The sequence below is a fragment of the Empidonax traillii genome, unplaced genomic scaffold (genome assembly GCF_003031625.1).
Source record: "Empidonax traillii isolate 1590-97213 ecotype Southwest subspecies unplaced genomic scaffold, ASM303162v1 scaffold93:size1158651, whole genome shotgun sequence".
Taxonomy (NCBI): Eukaryota; Metazoa; Chordata; class Aves; order Passeriformes; family Tyrannidae; genus Empidonax; species Empidonax traillii.
Window position 1 is genome coordinate 867,250 of NW_020955286.1, and position 20,764 is coordinate 888,013.

The 20,764-nt window shown below is 42.7% G+C and overlaps 2 protein-coding genes across 8 annotated transcripts in view; both read right to left on the minus strand.

Moving 5' to 3' along the window:
- Positions 1-185: 185 nt before the first annotated feature.
- Positions 186-8,985, minus strand: JMJD7 (jumonji domain containing 7). Of its 2 annotated transcripts, XM_027881711.1 has the most exons (8): positions 8,912-8,985; positions 8,177-8,330; positions 7,042-7,295; positions 6,487-6,543; positions 5,983-6,078; positions 3,695-3,771; positions 2,462-2,621; positions 186-801 (listed from the first exon to the last, which is right to left on the minus strand). In XM_027881711.1, exons 1-8 carry the CDS (start codon positions 8,976-8,978, stop codon positions 713-715), a joined length of 954 nt encoding a protein of 317 aa, XP_027737512.1. In that variant the 5' UTR covers positions 8,979-8,985; the 3' UTR covers positions 186-712. The 2 variants fall into 2 exon arrangements, with proteins under 2 accessions (XP_027737512.1, XP_027737513.1); XM_027881712.1 differs by lacking the exons at positions 8,177-8,330; positions 8,912-8,985 and adding an exon at positions 7,979-8,163.
- Positions 8,986-9,094: 109 nt separating this feature from the next.
- MAPKBP1 (mitogen-activated protein kinase binding protein 1) overlaps positions 9,095-20,764 on the minus strand; it is a 100,826-nt gene continuing 89,156 nt past the window's right edge. For 3 of the 6 annotated variants that reach the window (XM_027881702.1, XM_027881704.1, XM_027881701.1), the window contains 4 exons: positions 20,221-20,531; positions 18,530-19,441; positions 15,091-15,176; positions 9,095-14,107 (listed from right to left, as the gene is read on the minus strand). In XM_027881702.1, the coding sequence (XP_027737503.1) occupies positions 13,814-14,107; positions 15,091-15,176; positions 18,530-19,441; positions 20,221-20,531 (1,603 nt within the window). In that variant the 3' untranslated portion in view covers positions 9,095-13,813. The remainder of the gene's footprint in view (positions 14,108-15,090; positions 15,177-18,529; positions 19,442-20,220; positions 20,532-20,764) is intronic. The other 3 variants (XM_027881699.1, XM_027881700.1, XM_027881703.1) reach the window with 2 other exon arrangements.

The following is a 20,764-nucleotide window of genomic DNA, read 5'->3' on the forward strand; positions in this document are numbered from 1 at the left end:
ACTCTAGAATGACCCCTCGGGATTAAAGAGAATGCAGCTACATTTAAATACAACAGTGGGAAGAAGTAAAAAACATCAATAAAAATGTGTATCTTAACATGGAAAATAGCCATTGAGTTTTGCATGACCTCCTAGATGTCCTTCAGCCATCATATCACTTGGGACAAAAAAATAGTACAGAAAGAAACTTTTAAACTGACCTATTTATTCCAGAAGTTGTAGTTTCTCACCGTTAAAACACCAGAGCCGCTGAACTTGGTGAATTACAATTGTGCAGGACTTTTCCTTAAACAGAATGCATGTGTTGCACAGATGCAGCCTGAAGCACAGGTGAGTGGCAGAGCAGATCCTTCCTTGCCCACTTGGGTTGTTATGAAAATAGTGTAGATCTGAACAGTCAGGGCTTCTGTTTTGGGATTTTTCAAAACCTGAATTGCCCCCCTTCAAATTCTGTTTTGCTCACCATCACTGAGGCAACACGCAAAGGCCTAAAAATGCTGTTATCAAACCTCCTCCTTACAAGCCAAAAAATCTGGCCAGTTGATCTGGACTCTGAAATCAAGCAAAGTAGTCATGATCTGTTTCGTAGGCATTGATGATAATTTAATGTTCAGTTCTTTTTGTGTGAGTCATGTTCATACTCCAGTCACAAGATGCTGACGATTGTATCGCATCAGAAAGAGAGATCACAAGCTTGAGTCTCCCATCTCTGCTATAGCGTTTTCACAGCTTTTGTGAGACCATCTAGTAGTTGATAATAGCTGTACTTAAGGTCATACTCCATGTCATACCAGTAATTCACTGAGGAGACAAGAAAAGGGAAAAACATTTCTAAGGTTAGAATGTAATGATTTACAAATGTTCATAGACTTTTGTACAGTTCAGTTAGTACAGGCTTTTCCTCATTTCTGACTGAACTTTGGAATGAGCAAATCTTTGACTACAGCCAAAAATAACATAAGCAAACAATGGTGTTCTTTAATAGTGCTGCCAGTGCAACTCTTTCTTAACCCAAACCCACTCCTCTTCATACTCTATATTGGAGATTCCTTGAAGTAGAAGCTGGCAAAATGTTTAGAAACAGAAAACATGGTTCTGTTCAGACAAAAAATATCAAACCACAAAGTTTAATATCTGCATAGGAACCCTTCTTCCTGTATAAAGGATGGCAAATTCACCACTACTTCACAATGGACATCAATTAGACAGTGCTTTAGTTCTGCTTCTTGTGTTAATTTTGGTGTATATCTCCTAGAAAAATGAAGCCAAGCACTGTAATATTGTATCAATGCCTCTTGGAGGAGGATATACTCTAGCTTCAGACATTTAGCAGACCAGACCCTGAGAATATTGATTTTTCAAGTGTGTACAGACTGTACTGCAGTTAACAGACTAAAGCCCAAATAAACTCAAACTCTTTTGCATTTCTTCTAAATGGAGAAAAAAAGAGTGGCCAGGGGCTTGCAGCTGGAAACAACACTACTTCTTCTAAAACATCGTCTGATTTTTTTAGAGGACTGATGCAACAGTGCTGGGGAAAGAGAATCAGAAATACTGCTTTACTGGTGGCTTGTCTTTTTATCACAGAATCACAAGTACTGACAAAGAGGGCTTGCAATATTTGCAGTGTTACACTAATACTAATGATGTGTTGTTCAAAATATTTTTTTCTTGACAGACAGCATTATTCCAGGTAAAGCACAGCAAAAATCTCTTCCTCAAACCTCACAAAACTTTCGTGACATGACAGTAATACTTTGCACTATCCCCACCACTTCACCTGCACCAAATGAGCAATGTTTGAAATTCTGGAACTCTCTTGGGGAAGAAAAAAAAAAGAGATAGAGAGGTGATGATAAATCCTACAAATAAAGAGACAACAAGACTTTTGGTGCATGCAGGGGAATAATAAGAAACACAGGCTTATTAGCAAGGAAAGAGACTGGGTCACAGCATTTCAGCTCACATGAGAACATAATATCTTTCCTATTGTGTCTACATCCATGCCTAAAAGTCATTCACTTTCTGGTTTCCTTTTCTTTCTCCAGGGTTTGAGGGTTTTTTTCCACGTGATAAAGGCACATGCAACATGCAGTTTCTTTGCAAAACATACGTAGATGACCAGTTGCAGTTAGCAGGCTAGACAGACAAACTGCTTACTCCGTGTCTTAAACAGAAACTGGATCGTGATCACTGCATTAGCTATCCTTCTCCAGACCTGACAACTAGAAAAACTTTGTCTTCTGCTACATCCCAACCACTTGTCAACCAAGTTACCAATTATACACAAAACAGGCTGCTAGGAGGCAGCCCCATGGGATCTGCCAAGATTGTTATTTCAACCTGCAGAGAGGCAGATAACTTGAAAGGGACCTTTGGTCCCACTGATGCTTTCCTGTGGGATATCTAACGCACACCCACCACAGTTCACAAATGTATCTGGAAATACCGTGTCTTTTACCTGCTATACAGCCATGTGATTGCTGAACATGATGGAACCAGAGAGAAGGCAGATATAACATCTCACCAGCTTTCACTGTACACTGCAAAGGCTGTGCCTGAGCATACTCTGGATACAGTTCCAGATTGGGGTTCAAGGGATCCAGAGGGATCCAGGGCACCTGAAGGCAAGAGAATGTGTATACAGTACTGATCCTGGCAAAAAAATTCCAGCAAGTTTCTAGAAAATCAACTGATAGTCAAACTTACTAGGTTAAAAACGTGTACTTTATCTAGCAAAACATGCATTGCTAAACAGTTTCCCATATGCAATTGGGAACAGATCAAGGATGCAAAAATGTGTCTCCTTCCCGTGATGAATTTCTAAACAGGGAAAAGGCGATAAATGTCATCCATGAGACTGTAGTCTCGTAGCATACTTTCAAAACACCTCCAGCCCCTTTTAAGTCACTTGTTCCTCCTACATTCAGTACTTAAATACTTTATCTGCACCAGTCTTTTTATAAATTCCTTTTTTCTTCTTAAGCTCTCTGGTCTAATTTTTATTCCCAGCAGCTAAAACACCTCTTCTTGCTGGAAAATCCCTCTTGCCTGCATTAATTTCTTCTATGCCCTAGAGAATCATAAGCCTCAGCACTCCAACTTAATGTATTACAGGAATGACATTCCATGAGCGCCACTCTGGAAATGGAGAACAAGCCCCAGCTCAAGTTCTGTTGTAACATTACTCACACATTGCAGAGGTAAAAGTTAAGAGATTAGATTCTACTGAGGTTTTGTGAAGTGCCTCAAGATCTAAACATTTTAATCAAATAAACAGTGCTACAACTAAGAAAACACAATTTATTCATTGAGACAGATATGTTTTATTGCACTGGGTGATACCACTGCAGAGCAAAATGCAGAACTGAGCAGAGGTCAAAAGAAAGTGAATGTAGAGGGGTCTACTTCAGTCTGAATGCAATCAGTTCATTTATTGTTGATGCATTTAAAACTGGAACTGTAAGTCTGGTGCACGGAAGACGGTTTATGACATCAGTGGTTTCAAGTGTTCAGCAAAAAGCTTTTCTGTAAGTTGGGTATCCTTTGCAAATAGTAAAATACAAGTGAAATATCTGGGCATTCTCTTCCTAGTAATAAAGAATTTCTAAATATCAATCAATATGCTCAGTTTGAGGGCTCAGTAGTGCCTAAAACTCTACTATATTGATTATGTTCTTTATAAACTTTTTACCTTATCTGCAGTCTTCTCATCCACAATTTCAAACGAGCCGTCTTCTGATACCTGGTAGGTTGCTGGTTGATAGAGCTCTGGAACCAGAGAAAGAATTAAATGACACAACTCAGAGAAAATAATGGCATGTCACACTTTCACCAAGTAAAAAAAAAAATTAAGACAAAACCTTTTTCAACTTACTGCACTCACTATCCTTCCCTTTGTCCATTTCAAATTTTATACAGTTCGTAATAATTTTTTTTAAGTCAGTCTGAATACTAAGCTGCCTTCCTTTTTGGAATTCCAATCTTCTTTCTTTGCAGGAATTCTCCTCAAAGCCCATTTGTATCCCAGTCCTATTTTGTTCCAATAACTGCCTTCTTTCCCTTTCAGAAGTCATAAATGCTTCCCTGACTTACACATCATTCTATACTCAGGTGTTTTTTCTTAGGTCAGTCTAGCAAGGAAGCACTCACAAGGGTTATTTGTGACTCATGGCCAGCGTTTCTCTTCATTAATTAACCTGATGCTCAAAAAGATGGAATTGTCTTTTTACTGCACACTGTGAAATGTAAGTATTATCTCTGTTTTATGCTTTAACAGTAACTTGTTTTACAAAGTATGATTTGCATCACACACAAGTATTTCATACATTCACATACGTACAATACCACCTCTCCTACAAAGAAAGGCTGAGAGAGTTGGGGTTGTTCAGTCTGGAGAAGGGAAGGTGGTGGGAGAACCTTATTGCAGCCTTCCAGTACCTAAAGGGGGCTTATATGAAAGAAAGGCTTTTACTGAGGCCTGTAGTGCCAGGACAAAGGTCAATGGTTTCATACTGAGACAGTGTAGAATTAAATTGGATATAAGGAAGACAGCTTTTACAATGAGGGTCATGAGGCACTGGAACAGGTTACCCAGAGAAGTTGTGGATGTATTATCACTGGAAGTGTTCAAGGTCAGACTGGATGGAGCTTTGAGCAACCTGGTCTATTGAATGGCAGAGGAATCGACTCAATGATTTTCAAGGTCCCTTTCAATCCAAACCATTATCCAATTCTATGATATCAAGGTTGTAAACAAAATAAAAGCAGTATAAATAAAATACTGTAGCAGCTCACATATCTAGGCAATATTACATGTGTGTCATACTGCACCTCACATTCACTTAACCTGATGGTTTGAAAGTCAAGAAACAGGAAAAATAAAGCCTTATTTTATGAGGCATAAAGTTAAGCTGTCCATCTTCTAGACGGTGTTGCAACAAAGAAAACTACTGCTGTGCACACAGGAAAACAACTTGAAGAAAGAGAAAACAGGCAATGTGAAGCAATGCTGCCAATAAGAATCTCTTTGTTCATTTCTCCAGTTTTCAGATATTCAGTTAGTAACTTGAATATTTAATTAAATTACAACTTATTTTTAACCTTCCTGGGTTTTTTTCCTAAAGAAATGAATGAGCAAGCAGAATCCAAATCTGTAAAATATCAAAGATGACGTGCTACAATACTGACAAGATACTTGAATAATTTAAATACTCGAAAGCTGAAGAGAATGCCCTGAGTATCACAGAATCAAATAAGTTGGAAAAGACCTCTGAGATCATCCAGTCCAACCTATGACCAAACACCACCATGTCAGCTAGACCATGGCACTGAGTGCCACGTCCAGTATTTCCTTAAACACCTCGGGGACGATGATTCCACCAGCTCCCTGGGCAGCCCATTACAGTGTTCAATCATCCTTTCTGTGAGAAGAAATCACTCCTAATATCCAACCTAAACCTCTCCTGGCACACCTTGAGGCTACATTCTCTCACCCTATCTCTAGTTGCATGGGAGAAGAGGTCGACTCCCCCACCTCAGGCTACAACCTCCTTTCAGGTAGCTGTAGAGAGTGATAAGGTCTCCCCTGGGCCTCCTTTTCTCCAGGCTGAACAACCCCAGCTCCCTCAGCTGCCCCTCATAGGACTTACCCTCTAGATGCCAAAAAAATCTACCCTTCCCTGGACTCAATCCAGCATCTTAATGTCCTTCCTGAATTGAGAGGCCCAGAACTGGACAGTACTCAAGGTGCATATCAATGAGCCTAAAACTTTACTAGACTGGAAAATGTGACCTCATAATAACATTTGTATTACAACCCACCAGCAGCATGAAATAAAAGAGGTTTCTGTTTACAGTGGAAGGCGTAATACTGCATAAACATCAAAACGTTATCTCTGCTTCCTTTTGTTTCATATCTTCCTATGTTTTAGTCTCTCCTCCTTCCAACTTCCAGACATATTGCATAGTAAAATGATGTACCATATGGGATGAAGGGACGGTCACTTGGTGGATGCAGTAGAAAATATTTCTCTCCAGATACCACACAGTACAAGTTCTCATAATGATCTTTATGTACTAGGATTGAGGAAAAAAAATGTGGAGAAAGAGAGAAAATCAGTGCTATTTCCTTCTCTGCGCCAGAAACTATAGTCAACTGAAAATGTCAGCTTGTCCTATTATCATCAGGCTGCTTCCTCCTCTTGTAGCTGGTGGGAAAGTAACAACATCATACTGTAGCAAACCAATTCAATGAAATAAATTGTCAGTGCCTTTGCCCAACATAAAGCTAAATAGATGCACCCAGAGACACAATAGCAAGAGGCCACAGAAGAGCAGAAGAAAGAATGCAAAAAAAAGCATGCTAAAACAGAACTGCCTTGTCAGAAAAACCACACAGTCCTCCTGAGCCACTAACTCAAAATGAGCCCTCTTCAACCTATGCTGAAAGCACACAGAAGACTTACAGTGCCATATGGTACGTACAAGATGTCACAGCAGCTGATTCCCCAAGCCAGAAATTCACAGCATCAGGCTTCCTCCCTGTATAAATATAGAAACGTTGTCAACAACAACAACAGAAAAGAATTTATGTCATGTTTAAAAGTGTTTCAAATAATTTTCTGCCAAATTCTGTCCTGTAACTTCCTTTGTAACTGTGACAGGTTTCATTGCAAATAGCATTCTGTGAATAACAGTAACCTCCTTCTACACTGGGAGCACTGAGCCAAAACATGACTCTAGATCAGAGAAAAGCCACTCAGTGTAAAGAAGTGCTACATGGCACTATCACCACATTTTTTTCAGTTGTGAGGGTCCCAATACACAACCAAGACACTGATTGCAAAGTAATCCAACCCTAAAACTTGGATTACTCTATTAGGTATTTTACCACTTCAGCTTTCTAAGAGGATGAAACCAAACTGAGTTGTGGCATTCAGAAAGAGAACAAGAATTCAGCATGTACCTAGTGTGATTATTTTAAAGCTCCAAATTATTGGAGCAAATATTTACTGAATGCAGGAGAAATAGAGGGTTTACCAAGTGCCTCAGTCATCCATGGTATGTCAGGCTGCAAATCACTGACAAGTTCAGGGAACTCCTCGGTGAGGTTTGAACACTGCTTCTGCACATAGAAGACGTTGGAAGAGGTCACTTTCTTCTCCACAATGTCCAGAAAGTCCATGAAAGGCATTTGGCGCTCCTCTGGCATGACAAAACGGTCCCGAAACACTGCATCTGCATAACCATTGGGTGTTACTGCCACACTCACCACCTTGGGACCTACTACCTCCCTGCAAAATAAATCAAAGGTTTATAGCCTGCCCTGCAATTGACCCATATATTAGATACTGGTTATTTTAAAAACAACACGTTTCATGGGCAGCAAAAATAAGAAGGCTGTCTTTCCATGGATGGGTGTCTCCAGTTTACATTTTCTACTGTCTGGTATGGACTCTGGCATTCTGCTCCAATTGCTCCTGTCCGAATTCTCTCCTAATAGGCAAGTTCACAAAGGAGCTGTTTTCCACCCAGCAGGCAGAGGGCCCTCATCAGCTGCTTCCTTCCATGAATCATGAGCTTGATATTCTTGTGAGCGCTCAACCCAATCAAATCCAGGGGTTCAAGGATTCACATGTTCAAAAGCAATAACCAGGGAGAAGGGGTGGACAGAAACTGATAGATACACACATGATGAAGCTAATAGCCTTTAGTTCCATGAGAAATTTAGCTTAAAAACCTACAGATTTAAATCTAACCCACAGATTTTAGGTCTAACCATAAACCCCCTTAAAGAAGGGGGTTTATGGTTAAAATTCATTCATTGTTAAAATGTTCATTATTTGGTTTTTTGACTAATAGTTTTCTCAATCATGAACCATTCAGTCTGTCCTTACAGTGCTACAGCCCCACTCCAGCAAGCTGGATTCCAATAGCCTGAGCCTCTTGGCTGCACACAGCCAAAACACTGACCCACCTTGCTGCCTCAGAACTATTAGAGTTGTATGTTTGCAAGGAATAAATTAACATCTGATCTTGGAAAGACTGAACACCTTCATACAGAAGCAGGGAGGAACCTGAGCTAATTTTGCAAATAAAAGCAAAGATTAACCAAGGGTTTTTAGTGAAGTCAGCTGAAATGGACAACCGGTCCTGCTCCAAAGCTTGTTCATACCTGAGGTATGCTGAGGTCCATTTCTTCAGAGCTGGCCAGTGGCTGATGGCATTGCGAATTATACAAGGTTTATTTGGACTCACCCACTCTCGATAAAACTCCAGCGGGGATGGAGGCCTATCAAGATAGGGTACAGACTCCGGCCATCCCAGCTCTGTCCGGGTAAACAACAAACATTGTTACTCAGCATCCTGGGAGAAGTGCCTCCTGCTAGCACACTATTTCAAATCCCACACCACAGGCATTCAACTGAACGCAGTGTACCCCCACTGGATCCAGAAATTCTCTGTTAAAACCCAGAGGGTGTTGAGGGGTTTCAGAGCCAGATGGAAAACTCAGGCCATCATCCATGGGGATGAAAGGCATATGCTACAGGAGGTACACCTCCCATTACAGAGGAGATACCACAGGATCGTTTTTGGGAAGCTGGAATAGTGCTTTGGTTTGCTATTTTATACATAGGGAAACAACCCAAAAGGGCCGTTCTCTCGAGTTTCGGTTGTTTATTTTGTTTTTTCCCCTGCGGCCTTTCTGCATCGCCACCTCGAGAACGTGAGGCTGAGAGCACAGTGGGCGCCCCAGTTCATGCCCTGCTTTGGTCCCCACAGGCGGGCGGGCTGTGCCTCCGGAGCGCGGTGGGGCCGGCCCAGCACCAGCGCTCGTCACAGGCGGGGCCACCCGCGACCTCCCGGCCCGCCCCCGTCCCCGTCCCCGCCCCGCCGGCCCGGCGCTCACCGCGGGCCTCCCGCGGGAAAGCGGCCAGGCAGCCCCTCACGGCCCGCAGCGCCGCGCCCTCCGCCATGCCCGGCCCGGCCCCGGACGAGGAGGGGCCGCCCTCCCTCCTTCCCTCCTTCCCGATCCCATTTCTCCCCGCCCCTTCCCCCGGAAAATGAACCTCGGGCGAGTGGGTCTGGCAGCTCGGTAACAAATGGTCACGTGTTTATTTGAAACAGTTTAAGACACGGAGTACAAATGAATACAGAGTTAAAAACTGCTCCCGGGGGAGCCTCACAGTGCAAAAACAAAAAGAAAAAAAAAAAAAAAGAAACCAAAACAAAAACAACCGAACAAACGAATTTTTATTTTTTCCAAATAATAATAATTAAAAAAAAAAGAAAGTATTTTACCTAAAGCCAAAAGTATAAAAACACACATTTATAAATAAAGCATGAGGGATTTCTTGTTTGTTTGTTTGTTTGACTTGTTTTTTACAGGGGTGAAGGAAAAGGGCAGTGTCGGAGAGCACAGGTGGGGAGGTGCCTGCCTGGTGCGAGGGCAGGGCACGCAGGGCACAGGGGTGCACATGGCTTGTTCCTAAGGCCGCTGCCCCACGCGGCTCCCGCCGCGCCGCACAGCAGGTGACACACACCCACACCGCCCCGCTCACTCACACAGCGCCATCTGAAACATGGCACATGCTGGACTTACCCGGAGAAGGAAGCACCTGCTCTCTCCAGGGTTGCTAGAAGACCTGTCTACCATTTTAATGAGGTTTCTTGTCATTTAGTATCCTGGATGCTACACATCCAAAGGAGTGGGGGTGAGGGGAGACAATGTATGCATGCATGAATTTACCAAGGGCATTTAAATTACCTGCATTTCTTTTTTTTTTTTTTCTTATATATATATTTATATACATATTCGTTCTTTTTTAAAAACTTAATTGGTATGTTTCTACTCCCGGAAAGAAACGTCCCAATTCCTCTGAGTCATGATGAAGTCTGCCAAACGGGGAGGGGGCTGCTGTAAAGCCTTGACCCAGTTATCACGTGGGGGGCCGCATGGAAAGGAGAGGACAGCCTGAGAGAGGAGTTGGAAGAAACGCAGACTCCCATACCTATAGCTCCTGGGTGCTATAGCAGGATGGGGAGGAGGGTGTTACGCACTTGCAACAGCAAACAGAGTTTGCTGCCCTCTCAGGTTGCAGCCCTTCCTGCTGTCACAGTTCAAGAGAGCCCTAGAATGAACTGAGGGGGTCCCATGGGTAAAGCAGTGCTATTTCCAAGATGGAAAAACCTCCCCTACAACTTCTCCTTTTGACCAGGAATGTTAGGTTGGAGGGGGAAAAAAAAGTGTATGCAAAGAGGACAGGTAGGTCCAAATTATTTTTACAGGCTTTCTCTTAAACAAATGACTTATCACAGGTGTCTTGTGTCTATGCTAATACCCACACAAATCAGTGAGAGGATCACAAACCATTAAGAAGGATAGACTCAAATTTATTACCTCCTCTGACAAGCCTCTTCACTTCCCATGCAGTTGCCATTCAGTATTTCTCTACCTGCCCAATGGACAGCCTGTGGTGAAACATACTCACAAGGTGCAACAAAATGTAACACATTTACACCCCCTTTTTCTGTAAACGAGAATGTTTAGGAATGTTTCCTACTGCCAGCAATAGGAAGTTAGTAGGGAAAAATCAGTTGGATCAGTCTCAAATTACATAGAGCAACACTGCCTCCTCATCCCTCTTAGCAACAAACTTGTGACACCAGCATCTCCTTTACTGGGCTTCTACTACTCAATTCATAACATCAAAGCCTTAAACAAGCAGTTCACGACTTTGCCATTTCAGTAAAGAGCCGTTGTTTAGAGAACAGCAAGAGAAGAAACAAGAGGCCCAATAGGACATATTTAAAAACAAACCCCTTCCAATACATTCTTCACCATCAGACCACCATCTCCAAGTCCTAAATCTACTTCCCTAAAGCCTTTTGGTACTGTACCTTTCACGGGTATTGGCCAAATGGTGTTCTTCAGGCCAAAACTATCTCTACTTCTACTCTGCTTTCCTGAGTCTCCTACATATACTATTCTAAACTTATTTTAAACTACACAACTATTCTCCAGCTGATCTACTTGCCTGACACTTCTCTTACCATCATTCTGATCAGATTTTACCTCTGGTTTCCTGCATACAGCCACAACCCTGAGCAAAATCCATTCCAGGAAACAAAACCCACTGTGATCAGCTTAAAAACCAGATTTGTTTCACATGACTTATTTCCAAGGAGCTTTGTTCCATATCTCTATGCCAGCTTTACTGGTTGTTGCTCTTTACCTTAATGGGAATTTCATTCTTACCACTAGCTCTTCTGTACCATCTCTGACCTTTTTGTCACTACCTCAAAGTTTAAATAATAAAATGGAATAAAATTGCACAAGGAAGTAATATAAAGAACCCTCAAACCGTTATCAACAGTACCAAAAAGATACCTGGGTTGAAGGGTCTGCTATTTTTCCTGAGTGTCTTGTAGCCCCAGTACAGCAAGAAATTTCCTGTAGACTAGGACATATGTTCACAGTCTGAAAGTGGAGGAACTGGTCACCTCAAAAGCAAGCTTGATCCACACTAACTCCCATCACAGACCCAACGTGACTGTCATCACACATTCCGCTCGCGGCCTCTCCAGCAGACCGTTTCACTCAAAGAAACCACCAGACATTTCCTCTCTGGCTTTCAACTTGCCTTCCTTTGCAAAACCTGTCTGTGCAAGAGAAGCTGCCCATGGGACCAAGCACACCAGCTGATTCAGCACAGTGCAGTGCAGAGACAGAACTAGAAAATAACACTTTTAAAGTTTCAGTACAAGCCCATGGAAGGAAGGTTAGCAAGGACACCTGAAACATGATTACGCAGATTTAAATTACAGGCAGAAGTAGTTGGAAAGCTCTCAAAGTGTTCTCCATACTCCCATGTCCTGAAGCACTCAGCAGTGGTGATCAGGCAGCAAATCTATTGGGGGGAGAGAAAGAACTGCAGATTATTCAGCCGTAGAGTTATTTGGAAGAAATAGGTCATCCTACAATAGTCTGGCCAGTCCCACAGAAAAAACGCTGCACTGCAGCTCTGCAGTCACAGAAAGACAGAAAAGTCAACAGACCACATTTCCACAGGGCTTCAGAGAGACAACAGCCAGGACTGTAAAACGAAAGAAAATTGCTTCCAATATGTGTAACCCATGTAACCAAGTGATGTAGTCTGGCTGCCTTTGACTGACTTCCACAGATGATGGCAGTCTCTCTCCACCAAAAGCTTGTTCCTTGCATTAGTTTTATAAACTAGGATTACACTGCTCTGTCTTAAAATAAATGCAAGACTGACAGGAGATGGAAGAAATAAAACATTTTGTGTATCTGCCCTTGTTTTTGAAAGGAGTAGGAGTAAGGGGAAAGGTGCTGAAGAATTTCATTGGTTTCAATTTTTTTTTTTCTTAGCTTATTATTGACCTGAAAACATCGCTGGACAGTTTTAAGCCACAACAAACACAAGTTAGCATAGGCTTAGAGAAGTACCACAGGGCATGAAGAATATTGCACACACAAATGCAAGAAGAGAAGATTTTCTGTTTCTCAGACCAGAAGTTCATGAAAAGCAAAGAGGCTGGAGGCAGGGGTAATGGTAGTGATCACACCCCAAAATACCTTGTTTGAAGTTCTTGGGAAATCATTTTCTGTGGGGAATTGAAGTAGCTTTACAAAAGGTAAAAAAATCCCAACTTTCTTGAGATGTAAATGTTCTGTTTTCCAGTAAAGGCAAGAAGAAAACATCTTCCTATCACACTGAAACAAATTACATGGATGAGTCATGACACTGAAGATCTCTCAGATCCACTGCAAGAGATGGAAACAAGCTTTTCTGTGTCACTTCTCAACAAATAAATCATCACCCCAAATTTCCTAGTCATGACAACATCAAAGTCAATATCCAATTCCTAATTATGAAAAGTGGCTGAGACAAACTTTTGTATTGTATCTAAATCTCATTTTTAAAATGTCTGCAGAAAACCCGGTCTGAAGTATCAGTACAACATCAAACTCCAGATAAAAGATACCACTAATGAATTCATAAAGTAATCTCCAAAGCATGGTCCAAGGGATGCAGAGCATTCCCCTGGAAGCAAATGTAGATAAAATACAGTGTGGGGACTGTCTTGAAACAAAAGGAAAGCAGACAAAGTCATAAACAACAGCAGGATTACTGCAGGTAACAAAACTAAGGCAGGAAAAGAAAGAACAGCAAGACAAGATTTAAGCAGAGAACAGATCATTAATTGCACAGACGCTCCAGCCTGTCTCCCTGTTGGGGGTTTATAATACAGAGATTGTTTCTCGCTGGGATATGGCAAAGGGATCAACAGTTCTTTTAAAGGACAAAGATAACAGCCACAAACATGGCATAGAGCAACAGTCAGAGAAATAAATTAATAAATAAACCCAGAAAAAGTCTGCTTCTTGATTCTCCTGAAGCCTTGGAGAGGAAACGATTGGCTTCACTTAGACTCCTTTGCATTTAGTCAGCAGTTCAGAATTTCTTGGATAAACTGGAATTTCTTAGTTTTTTTTTTTTAGTGCCAAACATCCTGACTGGCTATGAAGAAACTTCAAGGCAATTTCTCCAAACTCCTCTTTCAAGACTTTGTTTAGAGACAGGAAGTTGAAAAATATTAAAACTGTGGCCAGCACATTGCTAAGAATTAGATCAAGTCTGTCGTAGGAGCCTGAGGAAATCCATTTGTAACGGTGTCCCCATCAGCCCCAGACCAGTGCAATGATAGCATCGGCCTGAAGCTCTCTCTGTGGTCCTCTTCTTGGGATTATTTCTGTGTACACACAAACACCTGAAAGCCACCCGTCCTAGAGTTTTTTGTCCATGCGTCGTTCCACAGCTTGTAGCAATAGCTCCGAGTACTGTTCCAGCAAAGCTAGTGTCTGCTCATCTCCCAAACCCTTGGGACTCGGTAGATTGGCACCACATCCCTCATTCAGTGGGCTAGTGTTATCCTGTGGCTTTGCCAGTACCTCCTCAACCTTTGGAAGCTCTTCCTCATGCTTCAGAGAGTCCAATTCTTTCTTCATTGAGGAGAATGTTTCTGTCAGGAGGCCTGCTATTTTATCTTTGTCAGTAGAAGATTCTGTATTATTTAACACCTGAAAACAAAAAGGGGTGAGGGGAAAAAAATGCATTTGCGTTTAGGTACAGCACCAAGTAAGCAGTTTCAGCCTTTTAGGGAGGTGAAGCCATGAAGATTTGCAGACCAATCTAGCGTCCTTTTCTTCAACATTCGAGACTGCCTATTTTAGTCATGGGCAGGGCATGCATCTAATACTGCTAGTCACACAAAATACAGAGGCATTACTCCAACAGGACAGAGATGGGAAGTACATTTTTGGGTAGAGTTCCCCTTATACTGGGCTTAATGAGGTGCTACGTTTCCCAGCTGCAGCACAGGGCCACAGTCCGCTTTCCCTCCTGTCTGCCAGATGCAGCTGGTCACAGGAACAGAGCAAGGTCAGAGTGCTGTGGCCAGAGCTGCAGATGTCCACACAGCAGATCCTCACGGTGGAAGTTTCACGCTCATTACAGGAGACTTGACAGATTAGTGCTAAGCAAAGACATGAAGAGCTCTTATATTGTTCTCCATGTACCTCTGGTCTGGCAGTGAGGGGGGCAGGAGAATGGCTGCATGTTCCCTTTCACATCTGGATTCCCATGATATCTCACATTTGCTAATCCTTTTCCCACACATCAAACACAAAGAACAGATGGGGATAATAAAACTCAAAACTCCTATATTTCATATCTCAAAAGCACTGTATAAATATTAACTAATTCCCTAATCCCCTTTGAAAAAGAGCATATTGTTATCTTCAGTTTACAGATAGGCTAAACAGACTGAAAAGTTAACTGATTTGCTCAGAGTACCATAACAAACTATTGGAAAATCCAAAAGCTGGAAATTGGGAGCCCCTGCCTCCCTGGCTCAAGCTTAAGGTGCAGTCAAGCGGACAACCAGGCATCTTGTGAGCTCTCCAGTCAGAAGAACACCTTGAGCCAGCAAGCACACACGTTCAATGTTTGTGGGTTGCAAAGCCAACCTGCCGTGACAGAGCCCACGTCTGAGGTCACTCACCATGCGGTAAAGGTGAACGGCCTTGCGCATGCTGTCCTGGAGCTCGGATACCACGTGCTCACACTGCTCCATGCTGATGCCCGAGTCTGAATGGGAGGGAAAAACAAAAACATGAGTTAAGGCACAGACACTCCACTATCTGCGATCTCACAGCTGGGTAAGAAAACCCAGGGTTCTTAATACATACTTGAAAGACCATGTGCACACTTCTCGTTCAATTTTTAGGGCTGGTTTGAGCAAATCATTAAATAGGTCAGTTCTACATGGACTTTCCTTCATATTACTTAGAGATGCTGCTTGTTTCAAACATCCCTATTTTTCCAATCCTTAGACTCTCCAAAGTCAGCCATGTATTTTCTCAGGTTGCACATTTTTGTCACAGTCCAGGATAGCCACAGATTACCCATTTTCAATTATAATTCAAGTCAAGTTTGTATGAAGGCTTCCAGTGGCAAGAGGGACTGATCTGAGCAGCCTCTAATTTAGCTTCCACATAGTCAGAAATTTACAATTTTCCCCTCAAGTATCCTTCTGCACCGTGTACAGCTAAGTGCTGAGGATGATGGATAATACTGAATTATTACACTGTTCTCTAGTGAGGACTGTGGTCCAGAGGAGTGCTGACAAACAAACGCAATCACAACAGAATCACATTTCTGAGCAATCCAGGACATACACTGTTGATACACCACAATTCAAAACTAAGAAAAAAAAGTAAGCAACTGAAGGACAGTAACTTCTGCCTGTCCCCACCAGATATTATCTCCAAAGCATCGGAGTCAAAGGCCTGCAATTTTTAATAAAATAAACACTCTCATGAGATAGACATAACCCATGAACAAAGACATAGACACACACACACAGCCTGTGGTAATCTTCAACTTGCAAAGGCCTGGACACATTAGCTCTGTAATTTCTCCACTTCTAAGAACATCATTTTTGAACATGCTGGAGGGGATTTGAGCTAACTTTATGAATACATCTAGATGATGTAAAAACAAATACAGCTAGAAAAATATCTATTTATACACCAAAAAAACCCCCCACACATCTAGAAGAACAAAGGGGCATGAACAAATCCTTCCATCTGCACGTTTTGATCCCAAATCACTCATGAAGTTTGAGTACAGTGGGCTTCAGTGCAGTCCAAGATTCTTGCCTTCTGCCCCCCCTCCTTCCCTCTTTATGTTTGAAACCCAGCTGTTTCTTCTCATGATTGTTTCTGGATTTCTCCTCTGATCATTCTTTTTATTCTGGTCTCCATCTCTGGGAGCTGCCAGTCAGGAGAAAGGTCACAAAACCTAACATAAATGCTTAAGTAACAGGAATTTTCTGCCTCTTGGGTGTGCAGTACAGAGCTCTTCAGAAACCAGCATAGAATATTAAACACAGCAACAGTATCAAGCACATCTACAGCATTTTAACTGTACATGTCAAAATGCTTTCACAAGAACAATTAAGTCTCTTTATCTGCAGCTGTTACACAAGAAGGAAAATGGAAGGACACAAAAATTAAGTGGAAACCAAAAAGTCACAGAGCAAGTCAGAAGCAGAACAGGTCTCTGTCAACCCTACAGTTTTAATCCAAACTGCCACACTGTGATTCCCATAAGCCACAGGAAGTTGTTCACAGCAACAACCAAGTTGGATCTTAACAGCTTTTCCAGCATCTACCACTAAAATTTTGGGAAATGTGGTCTGCAAGAAGCTTAACGCTGACAGCTGCCTACTGAGGAAAAAAAATAATATTGGGGATCCACAGTGCTAAATCATCCTAACTCACTAAAGAATGCTTTTAAATATTGTGCCATGGTGTGGTATGTCTTGGGAGCTGTTTAAAAAAAATAAATCAATACTAAAAAAAAAGTTGCTCTTTCTGTGTGCTATTTGTGCTAATTCTCAAACTGACCAAAACCCATTTTATATGTTGCCTGATTTCCAAATCTAGAAGAGAAAACTCTGCCTAAAAAGTACACTCTACTACAACTCTGCTGTAGAATGGGATTCCACAACTTCAGGCTGCATCTGCTGCTGGAGGAAAGCTCACCCCTGTGGGGGGAGGGTCTGAAAGTTTCAGACATACTCACTGTCCTTTAGTGCAGTTACAGTATGAGAGCAGCAGGTCCCTCAGACAAAACACTTCCTGTTTTACATAACAGTGCTTCAATCTTAGGGTGTTTGATCCCTCTAGAAATGCAGAAAGAAAAATAACAGTGCATCAAAACCAGATTATCCTTCTGCATTCCTTCAGTTCAAAAATACTGTGCTTAACTATTGTGACGAATAGTGCAACAGCCTGGCACCACAGAAAGTAATTGATCTGAGGATTACAGAGCTATCCCTTCTCAGATACAGGTAAGAACAGTATTAGCAAAAGGGATTAAAAACTGTGCACTGCATAGCCCCTGAAGGTACAAGGTATCAGTGCAGTGGTTAACATCCAGCTTTCTATCGCACGACTCGGAAAGATGTATTTCCTTTCAGATTATGACGCTAAACAAAAACCCCTCAAGGATTCAGTACCTCAGCAGATGATGTGAGACTAAACTGTGTCTTCTCTGTCACTGGAGGTTTTCCTGCCTTGGAAGGCAGGATTTCTACTTCAGTTCACAATCACCTGCTAGTTTTCATTTGACTGAAGTACCTTATACCAGAGCCTGTAGCAGATCCAAGAGCTATTTTCAGCAGGTGAAACAACTTCCCACCTCGTACCTTTTTCTCCAAACTAGAGATAATTCAAAAATTAATCCATGTTTTTTATGATCAAACCCAAAGGCTAGGCCTGCACATGCACCACATATCCATTTTGCAGACATGTCCTCAAAGCAGAGCAATAGCAGCACAGAAACCTTCTCACTCCATGGGTGGCTACAGCAAGGAGCTCACCGTGGTCAAGCCTTATCTCACACAAGTATGCAGGGCCTTCTGGGCCCTGCATACTTGCATATTAACAAAGTAAAGCTTGAGCTGCCCGGCATAAATTCATTGTCAGTGTTATCAGTGCTTGCTTGGCTCAGCTAGCATATGTTGGCCTGTACCTTCACCTGCTGATCAAGCGTGCTATGAGAGGGGCATGGGGGATGTGACCTACACACTCATGGGGATTCCCAGCATGTCAGCTTTTAGCATTGGCCAGAAAGAGTTTTGAGTCCCTACAGGTAAATCACTAAAAACATGACAGTGCTGAGGTCTACAAGACATTCAGCTACGAAGGACCACCAGACTTAAGACCCAGAGGAAATGGAAACTAAAGACAGAGAAAAAGATGTTAGTTGAAGAAGTGTCTCACCATTGAGGGGATGGCTTATGGAACGAGACAGGTGCAGACAGGACGAGACAGGCCAGAAGCTGGACGTAAAGAAATGTGATGGGATCGTGAGGCGGTTCACAAAGACAGGAGACAGAAGGGGGAAGATAAGATACGGGTATCCATGCACACCTGAGACCTGTGCCAAGGCAGTTATAGACGTAGGAGACCTCGGCCTGGTGGGGTCTAGTGGGCAAAGTCCAGGTTGGTTGTCTAGCACACAGGCGATGCCGGTGATCCTCTCCCTGCACCTGGGCAGTGTGCCCTCAGGAGACCTTAGGTGCCGGCTCTCTGACAACTCTCTCAGTTTTAGATTACTGACCCCTGGTTCATCCTGGCAATCTGTCCTTGAGACTGAACAATCCACTGGGCTCTCCTTAGCAAGCCCTGTTGGGATCTCTCTACTAGGAACCAGAGACATGGAAGTTTGGTTCTCCCTCTTGGAGGCTCGGACCTCAGGAAAAGAAGGTTTCTTTTTAGAGGCCCCAGCAGGTGACTGTGGAGACTGCGGCTCAAGCAGGGTTTTTGTTTTGGTAGTGGGTGAGAAGGAGGCCAATGTGGGTCTATCAGGCAATGGCTTGGGAATGTCAAGAATCAGATGTGCTCGGTTTGATGATGCCAGCTTGCTGTGGAAGGACTTGGGAGATGAGCAGTTTACAACTGGCTGAAGTGTGGGTTTCACTGGAACATTTTCTTTCACTGGTAGCTTAATCTTCTCAGTATCTGCTGAGGAACTAAATTGTGTCTTCTCTATCACTGGAGGGCTAGTTCTCCCATCAGTCAACATTTCAGTGGAGGAACCAAGGTATAGATTTTCCCCTACAGATATGCTCCTTGACATCTTAGCCCGGAAGCTGGTTGTTGGGTTCATGTAGGACTTTGGTTTTGCAGCCCTGACATCTTTGGCCAACAGAGCACCAGATCCATCCATCTTCAACATACTGGCTGATAACACCCTGCAATTGTTAGGTCTGGGATCCTTCTCAGCCACCAAAAGAGTCTGAGGACGCTGCTTGGCAGAGGATATCACTCCAGGACCCTTATCTGAAAATTAAACAGACAAACACACCAAAAATAGACAAGAGCCTGCAGTGAATTCCTAAATCGGAAAGTAACAGAGCTGCTCCTGCCTATGCGACTCAGTTCAGCCCCTAGGAGATGTGTACAAAACCACCACTTCAGGTCAATATCACCAAGCCTCAACAGCTGCCTTTTTTTCCCATCCCTCATCCTGCTCACACACTGCTGTTTTCCTGGTAAGAGAGATTTGTTCTTAAAAGTGTTTGGAGAATATCTCAGACTGCTGTGACTGTTAACAGAGAAGCCAGAGGAAGCAGGCAAAAAATTATATAGCTGTTGTGGTGATTAGGTGAGTTTTCATTTTTTTAAACAAACTACGTGCATAGTAATGGTCTACGAGTTGGCTGTTTCAAAAATAGAGTTATTTCACATAGAGGGCATGGATACAGTAAGCTCTCTGTTACTGTCTCCTCCTTCCTTCTTTCTCTCCTCCCCATCCTGAGGAGCTTCAGTCTTGGCTTGGAGCAACTACTCATAGCAAGAGAGAATTTTTTGCAAATACTTCATTTTACCCTTGCCAATGCTCCTCCCACAGCTGCCAGGCAAATATCAGAGACTGACAATTAGAAGACCAACATCTGCATTACAAATTAGAAATATTTTCCCTTGACAGGCTTGGAGTTAGAAGACATGCAAAGCCTGTTGCTAAGAATGCAGAAAGACATAATCTTAATTCAAATCTCTGCTCAAATGTCCCCATTTCATTCTCAGGTTTATACCTTCATTCCAACCTGTGTTCTTACCCTCATGCACAAGGTCATGAACTGACTGTGCCTTTCTCATCACTGCATTCACAGGGCCTTCTGGAAAGGAGGCAGTAACTCGTCCAGGAGCCATACCAACTCTGCTGGCCTCCAAAGCCGATCTGCGTCTTTTCTGCACACAAATAGCACGATTGGAATTTACATGCTCCAGAAGCTGGCTGTTCTCCAGTGCATCATCAGGGTGGCTGCTGGCACTTTTCAACAGGTCTGGTGTAAACTGATTGGTCTGGGTTGGCAGCTCAATGGGCTTTGAATCCAGTATCAGATTTGACGAAGAGAGCGACAATCGTCTAGAGAACACAATAAAGGAACCCCCGTTAAAACAAGTAAGTATGTTGCTCTGGATAAACAGGAACATGCACTACGAGCCCTTTTCTATCTGGATTTTTTAAAGTCAAAAATGCCCTAAGCTGTTACCACTTCATTCCACTCAACCTTGTAAGCTCTAGTCTTCAGGCATTTGCCCCCAGGTTGTGCAATCACAAATGGCATTGGGTTGCTGTTTCCATGGAGGACACTGTAA

What these genes read in the sequence shown, in the direction of transcription:
- JMJD7 (XM_027881711.1), bottom strand. Translation starts at nt 8,978, where the DNA reads ATGGCGGAGGGCGCGGCGCTGCGGGCCGTGAGGGGCTGCCTGGCCGCT. An exon ending in TTTCCCGCGGGAGGCCCGCG is followed by an intron (nt 8,331 to 8,911) that starts GTGAGCGCCGGG and finishes TTACCCGGACAG; the next exon opens with AGCTGGGATGGCCGGAGTCT. An exon ending in ATGAGAAGACTGCAGATAAG is followed by an intron (nt 2,622 to 3,694) that starts GTAAAAAGTTTA and finishes TCTTGCCTTCAG; the next exon opens with GTGCCCTGGATCCCTCTGGA.